The sequence below is a fragment of the Antechinus flavipes genome, chromosome 2 (assembly GCF_016432865.1).
Source record: "Antechinus flavipes isolate AdamAnt ecotype Samford, QLD, Australia chromosome 2, AdamAnt_v2, whole genome shotgun sequence".
Lineage (NCBI taxonomy): Eukaryota > Metazoa > Chordata > Mammalia > Dasyuromorphia > Dasyuridae > Antechinus > Antechinus flavipes.
This window is the reverse complement of record NC_067399.1, coordinates 423960764-423978780: the sequence shown is the minus strand read 5'-3', so window position 1 is coordinate 423978780 and position 18017 is coordinate 423960764. Positions and strand designations below refer to the sequence as shown.

The following is an 18017-nucleotide window of genomic DNA, read 5'->3' as shown; positions in this document are numbered from 1 at the left end:
AATTCCATGTCTATCTCTTCCAAGAGTTGGCCTTGTTAAGCATTCCCCTTTTCTCTCTCAACCTTCCCTACAGACTCTGTTCCTATAGTTAAAAAAATGAACCACACTATTCCTTCATCTCTTCATTAAATTCCCTGTGTTCATTTCCTTCAAACTGACTTTCTATCTCACTTTTTGAATGAAATAAAACACTGAATCTTAGTTGGAAGAGATCTCTGGAGGGGAGAACCAACAGTTTTTGAAATCCATCCTAGCCCTAGTCAGGTTATTGCTGTCTAGATCCCAACAAGGTTTCTGCTTTGTAACAATCAGTGCCTCCCCTCCCCGCCGTCCAAAGGACATGGACACTCACACATCTAAGAGCAAGCAAGGAGATGACAATTACAATCCTAATAAGATGGGAGACCACCAACCTTTACCAATTAATAGGCATTGAGAGCCCTGAGTCCTTCAGGTCTTCAGGCATAGTCATATACCCTAATACTTTACTGTCAGGATACCCTATGATTTGTAATCCACATTATGATATACCATAAGGACCATCTAGCTTTTCTTTCACCCAGCAGCTGAGTTCTCCTAGAGATGTTGCAAGTCTGAATTATAATCTGAGCCCTATGAGTGTAAGGCTTTTGATCTGTTTATATTCCCCAGGGTTAGCACAGTGCCTAGCTTCATTCCATTCTATCTCATGGTCACTGGTCCAACCAGTACCTGAAAATGAATTCCTTCTTTATCATATTCAACAAGAAATCATTAAGCCTTTCCTTGAAGACATCTAGAAAGAGGGAATTCAATCATTTCCTGAGTAAGCCCATTCTATTTTGCAGTAGTTTTGATTGTAAGGAAGATTTTCTTGATATCAAAGCTAAATTTTCCTTTTAGAAGCTTTAACTCAGTGCTGCTAAGGAGCAAGGAGAAGACTTCTGCCATGTGACAGAATTTCAAAAGCATGAAGATAGTTATCATGCCCCCTCTAAGTTTTCTGCATGTTAATCAGCCCTATTTCCTTCAACCACACATCATATGTTATGAACCTGAGATGCCTCATGATCATGGCTGCACTCTCCTGGACCCTTTATCTTATCAACATCCTTCTTAAAATGTGCTTTCACTTCACAATGATTCCTTAATTGTTAAATCCAATGGACATTTCTCAATATTTATCAAATGAAACCAAACTGGATAATGGATATCAAAATGTTTTGAAAAATATGTAAAATTAAAAGTGCAAGGTGTCATCCTTATGAGGATAAAGGAAAAAAGAACTGAGATGGGAAATAAGGGAATGCATACAAACTAATATCTCCATTTCTCTCAGAATTCACTCCCAAACCAATGACAAAGAATGAAATAAATAGGAGAATCATTCCTAAATTAGAATGGCCTTGTTAAGCATTCCCCTTTTCTCTCTCAACCTTCCCTACAGACTCTGTTCCTATAGTTAAAAAAATGAACCATACTATTCCTTCATCTCTTCATTAAATTCTCTGTGTTCATTTCCTTCAAACTGACTTTCTATCTCACTTTTTGAATGAAATGAAACACTGAATCTTAGTTGAAAGAGATCTCTGGAGGGGAGAACCAACAGTTTTTGAAATCCATCCCAGCCCTAGTCAGATTATTGCTGTCTAGATCCCAACAAGGTTTCTCCTTTGTAACAATCAGTGCCTCCCCTCCCCGCCGTCCAAAGGACATGGACACTCACACATCTTCATTATACATGGATATAGATGGACTTACTATACTAGTTGCTCCATGTAGAATCATCAAAAATTAGTTATTTTAAGATACAGCTCATCAGAATAGTAGAAAGCTTAATATCATTTGATTAAGTGACTCAGGATAACTAATATATATGAAAGTAGTATATGAAGCTTTACAAACAATTTAAATAGTTGAAATTAATCTAAGAGTCAAATTAGATGATACTGACCTTCTTGAACTGATATATCTATGGGTCTTCTGGCAGATGACTGTATCAGTTTTTGATAATTCTGTGCATTTTGGTCAAATAACTGTATAAGAAGAGCACATGTCTTTTCATATTCACATCTGCTGACAGTACACAATTGTTCTAGCTGCTGAAATACAGTAGCTGAATCATCCAATGGATCTTCCAAACCATCTCTGGAAATGTACCACAAAAAGTTAACCAAATACATTAAATCACTTTTTACATATATAAACAATAATAATAGTTGACATCTATATAGTGTTTATTATATGACAGGCACAGTGCTTAAATATTTTGTGATTATAGTCTCATTTGATCCTCACAGCAACCTCGGGAATTAGGTGCTATTTATTACCCCCATTTTACAGATGAGGAAGCTGCAGCAAACAGATGTTAAATGATTTGCCTTGGATCACATAGCAAGTAAAGTGTCTGAAACTAAATTGTCTGAAACTAAATCTGAACTCAAAATTTTCTGATTCCAAGCTTAGTACTCTACCCATTGCATATCAAAGGTAGGTATGAACTAAAAACATTTAATTTTTTAATACCTGAAGACTATGGCGACAGATTCCAATCGAGAAGTAATATATGCCTTTGTGATTTCAGGTGCATATGTATCTAAGAGATGAGGTTCAGTTGATTTCACAAAAGGTACAGATGCTACCATTCTCTGCCACAGAGTTAACAAATAATGAACACTGTTGGGTGCAAATTCCCAATGCTATGAAAAAACAAACAAACAAATAAACCAAAATTCATTTTATTTATGCTCTACTCCATGATAAGAACAAAAATATTCAAAATTACACTAATTAGTCAGGTGCATCTTTTTTGTGTGGATAAAATCAATATTCCCACCAAGATACAGCATAAATTTAAATCCTAAGATTACTTTTTAAATTTTGAATCAAATAATACTGGCGTATTAAATTATCCCTTACCTGGAGGCTAGTAATTGTAAAATTAGCAATCAATCTGATAACTTCTGGATATTCCTTCACCATTATTAATTCTCCCAACTGGTAATTAGTCTTTAAACGAGCCAAAAATCGACAGAATTCATGGTAATTTCCTGGTTCTGCCAAACCCTAAATCATGAAACACACAAAAAAGTACATTGTATAACTATAGAGATAATAAAAAATCTGGTAGAAAAGTAGAGAGGGAACTTGGAGTGAAGAAGACCTGACTGCCATATTATTGGCTAGGGAGAGTGTAGAGGGGGGACTGTAGGAAAGTCCCTTTACTTCTCAATGCCTCAGGTTACTCTTTAATGCCTTGAGTTGCAGAATAGGATTGTTTCCTTATTCAGAAGTCTAAAAAAGTAACATATTTTAAATATGAAAATCCATGTAACCCTAGATAGCTAATGAATATCTAAAGCTGTATTTGAAATTAAGTTTTGCCGATTCCAGGTCCAGTCCTTTATCCATGGAGTCATCTAACTACTTCTCTTTAAGAATAATACAAAGTTATCAAATACAATGCTTGGCACAGAGTAAGTACTGAATAAATGTTCTTTGCCTCTGATTGTGACTTGCATTACTAAAAATTGTTAAATACTTCATAGTAAAATCACATGATTTTGACAAAATTTTAAAGTTTCATCATGAAGAGAAAAAACAATCACATATTTCTCTATATATGAATTCATGGCTGGTAATATAAGCTCAAATAATTACTACCATTTTGTAATAATTTCTTTCTGTCCAAAATTATACCCCAAATACTGGTTATATAATCACTAAGAGATTTCATCAGTATCTACAACTCCAGAATACAATGTAACCTTTAAGAGTATTTTAATAACAAGTAATTTTTAAACAAGAACATCACAAGTGAAAATGAAACCTGTAAGAATACCAGACCATTCACCCACAGTATGTTCTTTTCTCCTGGCACTAAAAATTGCAATGGAAACTCAGCAATGAATTCAGGGAATTACAGTCTGAACACTACAAAACTGTATCTGTCCACAAGAGGGCAAAGGGGATCTCTTTTCAAATGTAAAATGCCACTTTTTCAAATATTAACATTACAACTGAGGCTGTGGTTTCTCTCTCAACACAAAGAGCTAGATAAGATGGATATTAAGTTATATGAATCACTGTAATCATATTAGTATGGAAATTCATTATGACATAAAAGGAAGATGCAAAAACAGACTGTCACTCATTATTTATTATACAGTTAATAAAACTCAAATGATTTGAAAAATGAGGGGAATAGGAATGTGTATTGGGAAAATGCTTGATTTTTTAAAAATAACTGCTTTAAGAGTACATTAAGAAAATAAATACATTTTAACTAATACACAGTAATTCATTTTCAGATGCAACCACCTTACCTAACTTCCTATTCCTTTTATTGCTTATATATAGATAAGTAATTTATGAGAAAATTTTCTATTCTAATTTAAAAGCTCAGAGATGTAACAGTATCTTTCTTCTAGTCTAAAAGTAATGAAAAGGTAGCTAAATTAGAGTTTAATTGTATATGGAGCAGTGTTTGAAATTTATTACTTGTATTTTCATATAAAAAATTTATGAACACATATGGAAGGGGGAAGAGGAAGAGAACACATAACTACCCTATACATTGCACCTAGTAATCTTCAAGTGATCTCTTCTTAGATTCTAATTGACCTAAAGGTTCCCAATAAGTTAATTTACAACTGACTAAGTCAATCATAAAGCTAAACCTAATGTTGATCATGGACCAATAGCTGACATATATTTTCTCTTCCCAAAAAAAAGAATCAATCAGCAACTCTTGCCCTTTCCCCATTCACCCATGTTTATCAGAACTTTTTCCCACCAATAAACTCAGGCCCAAATGCCTCAAAATCTATAATTGTGGGTTGGCTGAATAATCTTCACACTTTAAGTAGCTCTCCCTCATAAAAAGATTAAAAAGCATGTGCTTTAACCCATTCCTTACATTCAATTAGTCCACAAGCATTTATTAAGGCCTTATGATAATAAATGAGGCACTGTACTAAGAAATGGGAATACAAAGAAAGACATGAAACAGTCTCTTTGCTCAATATACTCACATTTTAATGGATGAGATGATATATAAATGTCTAAGTATATAAAATATATTCCAAATGTGAAGATAATTTGAGGAAGGAGGAATTAGCAGTTTAAAGGTAGAAGGGGTTGGAATGGAGGTAAAGACTAAGAAAGGACTCCTAATATAAAGATTTTTGCTCTGAGTGCTGAAAAAAGGTAAAGAAAAACCTAGATAAAAGGTGAGGAAACAAAAAATTTCAGACATAGGGAACAGTTAGTGCAAAGGCATGAAGATGTAGCATCACATAAGAAACTGGTACAAGACTGAAAGGGGTCGGATTTTAAAGAGCTTTAAATGTTAAACAAATGACTTTTTATCTGATCTTGTAAGTAATAGAGAGCCATTCCAATTTACTGACTGGAGTGTCACACGATCAAACCCATGCTTTAGAAAAATCACATTGGCTACGTGTGAAGGATGGACTGGAGTGGAGAGAGGCTCAAGAAAGATACACCAATGAGATTACTGAAGCATAACAGGTAAGAGATGAGGGGGCCTGAATGAGAGATATAGGTTGCATAGAGAGAAAGACATGTGAAAGACAATGTACAAGTAGAGATGATTAGATTTGACGATGGATTTGAAATATGGCTATGTGGGATGAATGAAAATTTAAAGTCAAGGATTATATCAGGGTTGTGGGCCTGAGTGACTGCTGATGCCCTTAACAGCAACTGGGAAATGTGGTAGAAAGTTTGAGAATAAAACTAAAGAGGTTTTATTCTGTACGTGTTAGGTCTGAGATGTCTGAGATGCAGTTCAAGATAACAAAGAAACAGTAAAAGATGTGTGACTGCAGTTCAACAGTGTATACACACACACACACACACACACACACACACATACATATATATGTATATATATGTGTATATGTATATATGTGTGTATATATATGTATGTATGTATATATTTATATTATATATATTTTAATTCATCTGCATAGAAATGATAATCAAATACAGGGCAATTAATTGATGAATGATTTTAAAGTGAAAACAGAAAGCAAAGAGAGTCTTGGAGGATATCCACTGGGACAAGGCATGGCATGGAAAGGAAAATGTATTTACATTTAATTCTCTCCTACTCCTAAGTCATGCTAATGACATACAGACTAGAGAAACCTGTCCACTCTCTCTATTCCATCCTGTGTTTCTTTGCCTGCTTTAACATCTTGCCAAGATGAATTTTCTTCATGAAAACTTTTCAAACTATCCTCATTACCAGAGGCAATCTATTGTATAAGAGTTGTCCAAAAAGAGTAAGTTGTCAGGCACTGAAGATACTCAAGCCAGGGATACTTTTCAGAGATGTTTCAAATTTGTATACAGGTTAAATTAGATAATATCTGAAGTTCTTTCCAATTCTGTCTCTATGATTTGACCTCACAGGATTGATGTGAGGACTGAAAGAGATAATGTAGGTATATATACTTTGCAAACTATTAAGTGCTACAGAAATTTAGAGTATTACTAATACTATGTTGTGCACAGTTTGGAATAACAAAGGAAGAAGGCCCATGCCTTCCTTTATGTAGCTTACTATAAAATTATAGCAAGAAACAGAATAGGTTAGTAAACATATATGCATAAATACAAGTGATAAATATGCACAAAAGTAAACTAATTTATTCTGAGCTGGTAGGGCATGTGTCACTATTTTAATTTTACAAGTAAGAACCAAAGTTAAGGGGAGTTAAGAAACTTGACAAAGATTATATAGTTAGGATATGCAGGAGTCAAGAAGAGAATACTATTCTCTTTACTCCAAGTCTAGCGTTCTCAACATAGAGAGAAGCAATCTTTAATACCAATTAATGTGAACTTAAGATAATCGTTGACAATTATATGCCACATTAAAGTTTGTGAAGTTCTTTACAGACATAATCTTATTTGAGTCTCATAACAACCATATTATAGATATTATCTCATTTTACAGATGAAAAAACTAAGGCTCAGCAATTAAGTGACTTTTCCATGAATACAAAGTTACTACAGATCAGAGGCAGGATATAACCCTAGGTGTTTCTAACTCTAACTAAGTTTGCTTTAATAGAGCCTTAAAAAAAAAAAAAAAAAACACAACTATTTGCCCCTATTTCTGTTAAAACACATTTATTTTGGAAATAGCACTGGGATTCTATGGGATAAAACACAATAGCAGTGATTTTCTAGAGTTTCTTTAGATGCCAAGGGGCTAGAAGGGCTTGGTAGGGATTTCTTCCTTTTGAGTTCTTCCTTGACTCATGCCAGTGAAATCATAGGAAGAGATGGGGAATTTTTTTTTTAAATCTACCTAACAATTTATTGTATAAATACCTGAGGGTTTTCGAGTATCCTTTTCACTCCTTTAACTAAGTCACCAAGATATCTGGCACGTTCTGGACTGCTAAATAATGATCTCCTTGCAGAAGCAAACTGAACTAAACAAGAAAGTGCCTATAAAAGAAACCAAGAGTACCTTGAATTATTAAAACAACAACAACAATAATTCTAACATATATCATGATGTTTAAGTACCCATTACGTTATACAGAATATTATTTCATTTGTGTTAATGGTATTATAACTAAACAATCATAAATATAACTGCAAGTCCTAATCAGAAGCAAAAATTGAATATCATATTTGAGACCAGAAAGAACAGAAGGAAAACCTTGATAAGTTTAATTAAAAAAAAAAAAAAAAGACCAAGACACCTATATGAAATAATGTATGGACAACACCTACCAAAAATTGACTTATTTTAGACTGAAGACCTGAAACATCACTGAATTTCTTCCTCTCAGTACAAGTTTCTATAGTACAATTAGCTCTTCTGCTGTAATTTCAAATCTAAAGTCATTTTTGAAATAATAGATGGAGTAAATTCAGAGTATCAAATTACAGAAAAATCTAAACAATATCATAAACAATAATTAACATTGCAAAGAATATTCTGAACAAATACCAAAAGAATGTAGGGTTGAAAGGATTTGGTCAAAGACTAGTAGTCATGAATGACTAAATCTGTTCACATAGTGGCCTGCTCTGGCTCTTCATGTGTTCTCTGAACTTTAGCCTCACAGTTAAAACACTCAAGGAAAGAACATCTACCAACTTCAGAGATGATAAGAGTTTTAAGTATGCAAAGTAAGCATTAAGATTTTAGGAGACAGGTAGCTATGGTATTATTTTGAACTTTTCATACATGTGAGGCATAATATTGTACACTTCTTGATTTTCAATGCTTTATATTTGATATCACATAAGCATCACAAAAATAGATATAATATGCATTGAATAATTCTGATTATCTTTTAACTATTTCCTTTTCTTGAAGTACTTATGTATATGTTCATTTAAAGGAAATAAATAATAATGCTTTATTTATTTCCAGAAAGAAGGTATATGATACCTATTCCTAGAATACCAAAGATCTCAGTAAATTAATTTAAGGTGAGAAGAAGGCAGTTAGGAAGCAAAACTAGATACCTATTCTGGAAGAAGGACCATTTTTCATATACCAAAGGATTATGTAATCCTCTCTCTCCTTGCAAATCTTTTTCTTTTAATTGGTATTTCTAACTATTACACTACAAGAAAAGCAAAGTCCAAAAGTCTCATTCTTTTATTTAAATTATTTATGAAAGTGTTAACTATGCGTTTTAAAAAATCTCCCTGTTGAGTTTCTGCTATTAAAAAAAAAAAAATCAAGTTGTACAAAAACTTTAAATGTAGAAGATAGCCTCCCTGTTAACAATTGGTTTCTTCCATGTTCCTGATCTCCAATTGTGTTAATTATCTCTTTGTATGAGTTGAGGAATATCACTGTATTCTTGCTGATGATCACATTGTTGCCAAATCTTGCAAGACTTTCTTGTTGGCAAGTCTCTTTATCTGGGTTCTTGACCCTTAGTTCCTGACCACTTATACTTCAGATAGTATCTGGCTCTTCTGACCTTTGTGACCTAGCTCTGACTTTCAATATTCTCACTCCAAATTATTCCTAATCCCTGCATCCCTTTCCCACTAGTTTACAATGCTGTAACTAACTCTAACAAACATGGGTAAATAAATGTTTGAATTTTTACAAATGCATTTAATTTGACACAGTAGGAAACTTTGGTCCTAATAGCAGTAATCAAGGCATAAGATGTTACTTCAGTAAATGACTAACCTTGAAAAAAAAGTATAAACTTTATATAGAACAATTAATCAAACTGTCAACTGTTCCAGTTTTCATCTCTAAGGCTCTTTGAAGTTCAGACATTCTGTCATTTTATTCTTAGAACAATAATTAAATACATAGTGATCACATGCACTATTTCTATAAACTACAATTCTCTAAATAAATATACATATGTTTCACATGTACATTTATAACAAATATATTTTAATATTCAGCTCTTTATGTACATAACAGCTTCTGAACATTGCTATTTGTCTAGCCCATGCTTTAAACTCTAATCAACAAATGTCTATATTTTTCAAAGACCAATAATCTCTAAAAGATTATTTAGTGAGAACACCTTGATTAATTATTATACATGATTGAATAACAATATGAGGGAAAGTGGATAATCAGAACAAATTTTAAAAGGAAGTACTTTCACTGGAAACCAGTTAAATAATCAATTGAAACATGCTGCTGTAGAAGATTAAGAGCTACTTGTCAGTAGGACACTTTAATAAAAATAGAAAAAATAAATATACATACAGATGAGTACATTTTTCAACAAATAGAGATAATCCTTTAATTTTAGATAAAATTAATAACTAAATTTTACTTACTAATTGAGATAGTAAAGGTGGAAGAGCATGATACAAATTGAAGAAAAGGTCCAAAGTTTCTGACTCCAGGAAAACTGGAAAAAAAAAAATTCTTCTAATCCCACTAATTCAATGAGTGCTTGTCTTCCAAGGACCTTAAACTACTGAATAAATATCATCATAAAATAATTGTGGCACAGTGCTTGGCAAAAAAATAAGTGCTTAACAATTATTTTTCCATTAATTCAACTGAAACCTAGCAAGGAGAGATTTATAGATAAATGCAATTTCTAGTTCATGGTCTAGGAGTTTTGGGGAAAATATTTTTAAATTCATAGATTAAAAATTAACTACACAAAGTAATTTTCCTTTAATATAACAGTTTTTCTAGTTAATTTTACTGGGAAAATCTTTAGTTTTTCTACACTAGTAAATACTAGGAGCCAAAGCATTTTTCCAAAACAGCTTTTTTTGGGGGGGAGAGGGGGAGAAGAGGGGCATGTTCTTTTGTTTTTGTTTATTTTAAAATAAAATACCTATATCATATTATGGTCAGAATTTCAAAATTTAACTTTAAAGTTTAGATAAAGCAGTGGAGTAGGCAGGACCCTATTATGTTCTGTTAAGGGTATCTATATAGTGATATCTTAGCTGCATAGGGGGGAGAAGTCTATTCAATCCCTCTATGGATATGCCAAGGATATGGATATTCAAGATAGAAATAACAATGAATTATCCTTAATTTTTCTTGGGGGGTTTTATTTTCATTAGTAGGCACTTGGGAACTCATACTAATTCTACCGTACACTTCAGGAAATGTTCTTTCCTTCCCAAACCCTTGGCTAGGAAAGAAGAGAATGAGATAACCTTCCCTCTCTTTCTTCCACGTGTGATCACTAAGTGTTTGGACTTTTGCATTTCAGAAATAGGTTGAAATTGTGACCCTGCTACTTTATTGTTTCATATATAGTTTCATAGCAACTATATTTTCTTTTGCAACTTGACTTTTATGGAAATGTTTTGCACAACTTCACATGTGGTTTCTTAATTGTGGATGGGGATAAGGGAGAGAACCTAGAAATCAAAAATCTTAATAAAAATGTAAAAAAATTGTTTTGAATGTAACTGGGAAAATGTTAAATTAATAAACTGAAATAAAAAAAAAAAACTGGTGAGTTATCACCGTTTTGGGGGTTTGGTTTTTTTTTTTGGAATGAATGTTCACTATCCCCACAGCTACAACTCATTCTTACTTGTTCTCCAAGTTGTTGGAATCTGTACTGTGCAAAGATCATCTGCAGATTCATCTGCTGAACTGCCAATGAAGTCAAAATTAAGACAGTTGAGGACAAGTTTCAAGACTTGCATTATCAGATTTTGTTCAACTTGATCCTGAAGATTTAAAGGTTTTGCCAACACCTAAAAAAATTTCAAAATTATTGAATATCTTACTTAAAAAATTAACAGTATTTTAAATCTTCCATCTAAAACTATTCTTTAATTTTATGTTAAATTAATGAATACAGTTTCTAAAGATTAAAACTATTACATTTTTTCCCCTAGAAGACAGCTTTTTAAGTATAGCAGGTATAAAGGAAAAAAACCAAAACAATGTTAAAATCACTGTTCTTCAACTTCTACTGCAATATCCTGGATCTCTACTCTTTTATTTTGTCTCTTTGGGACATCATACTTGATCTTAAATTGAATTAACTTCAATTTTAGAATACTAGAACTAGCACTCCTTAGAGCTTATAAAAAAAAGTGACTTTGGGACAAATAAAAGGAAGTACTACTTTACACAGCAGGTTGCAAATTTATGGAACTCATTACCTTTAAGAGTGCAGGCTAAAAATATAAGTTCAAAAAGAGTTCAGTTAATTTCATCTATGATAGAATCATAAAAAGAAAGAATAAAGAAGCCCATTCTTTGCGAGATTCTTAGATGCAATATAGGTTGGAGGGTCCTAATAATTCAATGAGATAGTCAGATTGTCATTCCCATCACGCCTTCTAATGGATAGGTAGCAGAGTCTCTAGAGTTCATTTGTCTAGTCTTCTAGGTAGGATTCAGTTTAAGGTTAAGCAACCTCTGGCACTTGGGAACTCATATTAATTCTACCGTACACTTCAGGAAATGTTCTTTCCTTCCCAAACCCTTGGCTAGGAAAGAAGAGAATGAGATAACCTTCCCTCTCTTTCTTCCAAGTGTGATCACTAAGTGTTTGGACTTTTGCATTTCAGAAATAGGTTGAAATTGTGACCCTGCCACTTTATTGACCTCCTTTTTCTTTCCCCGCTAGTAAAACTGTAAATCTCTTAAAGGAAAAAACTTTTAATTTGGCTTTGTGCTCTCAATATATGATGAAGTGCCTTACCCATAAACGCTAATATAATTCAATTCACCTTTTAAAAGAATCCAGGATAACTTGAAGAGGAAAGGGAAAGAATGCTTAACCTTTAGAGGTTACTGTTGATAAAAAAAAAATAATAATTTTCTCTCACAAAACATCCTCTGGTGCCACTGTCAAAGATAAGAATATTAGTCTAAAGTATTAGTCTAGCTCTTTGTGACAGTTCTTTTGCTACCATAGTACTGATATAAATTAAAAATATTAAAAACAAATGAAACTGAAAAAAAAAGTTCTGAGCATGCCAACCATTAACACAAGACTTCTCCTTACAAAGTCTGAATATCACAGAGCAATGTAATTATGAATTAAATTGGTGAATTTTATATACAATGTTATTGTTTGTCATTTGTTTTCAAAGGAAACCAATAACATCATGGGGTGATATCTTGGCTTGCCTGTGAACTGGATTTAAGTGAGGCACAGCTGCACAAAGTCTGATCAGACTCACTTTCTCCCCCAGCATCGTCAAAGTCCAGTGGCAAGATGATTAGCAATGGCTAGGATGCTGTGGATGGCCTTGGAATCTTCAATGTCTGACTTGGTTTAGCCACCTTCATGGTTGTTTGGAAAAGAAGTTCTCATTTACCCACTGCACTGGGCTAAATCTTCACATGCTTGGTGCAGATATGCCCCTAAGTCACCACAGGCTTAAGGCCTATCAGTTATCCTCAACTTGGCATAACTTACCTACAGAAACAGTGTTACCAGAGTGTGATTCTGAGCCTCTTACAGCTTCCTTAAGATACACAGGCATTAGTAAAACTATCCCCAAGAGATTTTTCCATCTTCTATCACAAAATCTGAATGGACTTCTATTTATTCTGGAAGCCAGATGATATTCCAACGTGCTAGACTGGAGTCAGGAAGATATGATTAAACCCAGCCTCTGACACTTACTAGCAACTCACTTAGCCTCAGTCTGCTTGTCTTTCCTCTCCTACAAAATGGGATACTACTAAAATCTATTTCTAGTATTAGAAAATATTAAAAGTAAAAAAAAAAAATCTATTTCCCACGATTGTTTTGAGAATAATATGAGACAATATTTGTAAAGTGTTTTGCAAATTTTAAAGTTCTATAAAAATGCTAGCAATTACTGGTTTTACTATTGTAATACATATCAAATAAATCTTGGTTTGCTAAATACACCATTTCACACTTTTTAGCTTTAATCCAAAAGATGACTAGGGGAATATGAAAACAGGTGAAACCTAATGCAACTAACTAGTAATTGTCATAGCAAAAAGAGTTTCACATAAGAGAAAATTGAAGTAAAATAAATTATCCATGGATTTTATTTTATCTATCTAATTTCCTAGTGCCACAGCCTATAAATAAAATGCAAATTATCAATACTGGAAGAAAAGCAATGTCATCATGCTAAAACAAAGATGTTCTGTCAAGTGCATGGGTTAGAAATACAAAATTAGATTTATATAAGAATTGCAAATATCCAAAATACTGCAGCTATATAGTTTCTGCAGAAAACTGTGAAATGGCTTACTTCTTTTAGGAGTGAGCATGCCAGCACTAAAATATCCTTAAGAGATGTATCCCTGAATGAAGTGCCTATTTTCCGGTGTTTTGCTGAAGGTCTAGAATAATCAACCTAGAGACCAATACAAACAAAAATAGAGAAAATTTATTTAAGGAGTTATTTTTTTAAATAAAAATATGAATCCATAGTTATAAAAATGATAATATCAAAATTAAACACAGAGGTTAGCAAGTTCAAATTGTCAAGCAACAATTTGACATTTATGAAAAAAGTATACAAGAAAAAATAAACTGTGAGTTATATTTTCTTTTGTACAGCTTCTGAAATGGGTGACATCTTACTGTGTCTAAGTTTATTTATTTGCAAAATCCCCTTCTAACAATTAGATAGTTATCACTGGCATCTTATTAAATACTGTGGTTAAGATTACATAATTTTCTTTGCTTGTAAGTTAAGCTGAAGAAAACATCTACATCCTATCAAACATCTATATCCTATCCAAAATGGGCAAAGTTCATTATAATGGAAGAATACCATGAAAATATTTCACCAAAGATATTAAGCAGAAAGGCTAAAAATGAAAGTTCATTAAAGGAAGGGAAGTCTCCAATGCATGCTTAAGTCACCTATACATTAACTATGATCTAAAGGAAAAATTACTTCTGCCTTATGCAGGGAAAAAAGAATGTGTTTGCAGAAAATCTATGCTAGATTTGTCCTAAGATGCAAAAGATAAAACTTTTTTTTTAATTATAGGAAAAATATTTCTACAATAAAAAATAATCCTTTGCATTTTGCCTGGGAAAAAAGAATGTCTAAGGTGAATGAACCAAAGTGGTGTGACAAGTTAAAAATAACCAAAGTGGTTTTATTGTCTTAAGGACAAGATAAGCATAGCGAGCATGATTATAAAAGACATCTACATGAAGTAGAGAAGAAAAATGAAAGTTAAGCAATTTCTTAGGTATAATTGTAGTCTTGTGCAAACTGAGAAAAAAATGGGTGATTCTGAATCTAGAAATTTGAAACAGGAGCATAAGCAAAGTTAAATGTTGTTAATGCACTGAACTGTGAGTCAAAAGGCTTAATTTCTAGTCCTGGTAAAACTGGAAAAGTCTCATATCTTTTCTTGGACTAATTCATCCTTTTATCTGTAAAATGAAAGGGCTGGGTATAATAATAATAATAATAATAATAATAATAATAATAATAACCTACTCTCTACTATACATTGTAGTAAATGCTTAAAAATGCTATCTCATTTGATCCTCTAAATAACCTTTTAAAGTAGGTTATTTATTATCCTTTTTTTTTTCTTTTTCTGCAGAGGCGTTTGGGGGTAAGTGACAGGGTCACACAGCCGGGAAGTGTTAAGTGTCTGAAACCGAATTTGAATTCAGGTCCGCCTAACTTCAGGGCTGGGTGCTCTATCCACTGCACCACCTAGTTGCCTCATCACCCTTTTTCAAAGGAGAAAAATGAAGTAAAGAGGTTATGTGATTTGCCTATGATCACATAGCTATTAAAAGTATCTGAAGAAAATTTGAACTGAGGTCTTTCTGCCTCTGAAGCTCTATCCATGGAGTCACTTAGCTGTTCACTAATAACAAGAGAACTTCTAAGACTTTTTCCAAGTTTTATAGTATAAAATGACAGACCTAGTAGATGCATATTGAATACTAGTTGATAGTAATGACATTCTAAATTTGGTATGAGCAGAAAATAATCTCAAAAAGTTCATATTATTGAACTTGCCAAGCTGATTCACATACTTTGTTTGATGCACACCTTTTTGAAATATGATAGCTTATTCTTGGAAACATTTTTATTAACCACCCATTTCCTATAAACTACTTTATTTGGAGAGTAAAAGTCATAGTATAATATGACTACGTGCCTGAACACTCGGCCTAAGATTTCTACCACTATGAGAGGAAACATGTTGGAAGGAATATTATATATACAGCCAGAAAATCTATGTTCAAGTCTCTTCTCTACTATTCTATGACTCCAGATGAGTCATTTACTTTCACTGGACCTATTTCCTCATCTATAAAATGGAGGAAAATATTTTTACTACATCCATCATAAACTGGTTTGTGGAAAATACTTTGAAATGAATTACTGAAGTAGTATTATCATTACTATTACCAACACCACTACCATCATCAACATCAACAACAATGGTCATTAACCTCAGTTACTTGCCTTATGTTTTAAGGAACTATTTATCTTGCTATACTAAATAAAGGAGTAGGACACAGAAACAGGAAGGCAGGTCTTTTAAAATACTCAGAAATAGTGTGGCAGCTGGGTGGCCTTGGGCAAGAGGGCCAAATAAGCATCAGCTTTTTGAGGGTCTATCTCCCCACTTAAAAATCAAAGTCATTTTCAGGATAGAATTCATTTGTTTTAAAACCAGAATGTTTAAAACCAATTTTAGCAAATCTTTTTTACAAAAAGGGGGTAATTTTCTAATTTCTAGATTAAGCTAAATAAAAAATACAGCAAAGTAATTTGAATGTGGTTCACTACAAAGAGACTTCTGGACCACAGAAATGGCCCCAGGCAACATCCTATTTAGGAGCCCAATCATTCCTATGTCACTTTGCTATATTCCCTTTTGTTATAAGACTATTTTCTATGAAACACGACTCTTGCTTTTGTTCATGATATAACCAATGTAACAGCAGAAATAAGCAGGAGCAGGTGACTGTATGCTCAGCTGTTGTGCGAAGCACTGCATCTGAAAATCCCCACTGCAGGATGGACAACTCTGCCCATACATGGCACTATTCCAAGTGGCCTGTGCTTTGATCAACCCTGCTGGGTGAGCATTGTTGAGAATCAATTCACCAAAACCTTTTTCCCTTTTATTTGTAAAAGAATAAGCAACATGGTGGTTTGCTTCTCTTGGGTATTTAATTTTCTTCTTATGGTTACTGTATTACTATATACAAAGAAGATAAAAGGAAACCCACGGGGCACTGACCATGGCTAATTCTATGTTCTGGATAGTACCACATACTGTTGTTGGTGTTTTCAATAATATTGAAACAGTTCCAATCTCTAATTGCATCACTCATTAAATAAACAAAGAATGTGATATGAACACCCTGTAGTTTTCTGTTCACTAAAAATATCCTAACAAAGCAGGATAGAAATCATTAGCCACAAATAATTTGAACAAAGGAATAGAACTATGAGAATAACTTTATAGTTTCTTCAAAAGAAAAAAACTTACCAGATTCATTTCTTGAGTTAATTCAGAAAGGATTATCACCCCTATTATATAGTGATCCACAGTACCCTTGGAAGAAAATAAATTACAAATTTCAGTACTGGTAGAGATGAAAAACTGATGCACAAATGTGTAAAAGTAAGCAATTTTAACAAATGAAATTATACTTGGCACTATACAACTCAACCAGAAATATATATTCGTGATTACACTATAGAAAATTCATTCTTAGGATTTTACCAGAGCCAACACCAAACAATTAAGATCCCTTCTCTTCTTAGTTCTAGTTCTGTCTCCACCAGAATCTGATTGATGGGAGCTTTGTTTCCCTGAGTTTTAGGTAATTTTAGTTCTCTCAAAGTTTATGATTCTATTTTGATAGCATATGGATTTGTAAGGAGAAAAGCTATCACAAACAAAGGTATAATGATCTATATATATATTAGAGTACTCTGGACCTGAACCAAATTGGACTTTAAATCAGAACTGAGTTTAATGTTTTATAGAAGACTGTGAATAAGAAAAAAAAAATTTTTTTTTGTTATGTAAGTGTGTTTGGAGGCTACTAATATATGGTTAATAAACTATAATAAATAAACTAATACTATGGTTAATAAATAATTAATAGTTTAGTAAATGAATTTAAGTTCCTGGATCTAATTCTGAAAATGATCACTTAAGCCTCTTCAGTATTATTAGCTCATATACATTTATTTATAATATACATATGATCAAGACATCTAAATTTCTAAATACTAAAATTCTAAATTCTAAATACATCTAAATACTTTTTGATGGCTACATAGTTATCCATATACACTATGTAGCCATCAAAAAATATGGGGTTTAACTGCTTCCATAATTTAATCATCTCCAATTTAACTATGGCAACTTCTTCCAAATCAAAATTTTGATTTAAAAAATGCACATTAAAACAAGCTACCTACTACAGATACATACTAAAAGCATGAATACAATAAATGTAAAATTCAATTATGGAACAAGCAAAAAAATTACTTTTAACACTGATAATATACTTTTCAATGAACTAATAAGGCTTTAATAGTCATTCTACATTGACAAA

General features: G+C 32.7%; 1 protein-coding gene across 1 annotated transcript in view; it reads right to left on the bottom strand.

The window, feature by feature from the left end:
- Positions 1–18017, bottom strand: part of RANBP17 (RAN binding protein 17) — a 356591-nt gene that overhangs the window by 278728 nt on the left and 59846 nt on the right. Inside the window, exons 9-16 of the mRNA XM_051973711.1 lie at positions 16937–17002; positions 13699–13803; positions 11034–11199; positions 9802–9875; positions 7348–7467; positions 2899–3045; positions 2506–2678; positions 1934–2127 (exon numbers count right to left, since the gene is read on the bottom strand). Coding sequence (XP_051829671.1) covers positions 1934–2127; positions 2506–2678; positions 2899–3045; positions 7348–7467; positions 9802–9875; positions 11034–11199; positions 13699–13803; positions 16937–17002 — 1045 coding nt within the window. The remainder of the gene's footprint in view (positions 1–1933; positions 2128–2505; positions 2679–2898; positions 3046–7347; positions 7468–9801; positions 9876–11033; positions 11200–13698; positions 13804–16936; positions 17003–18017) is intronic.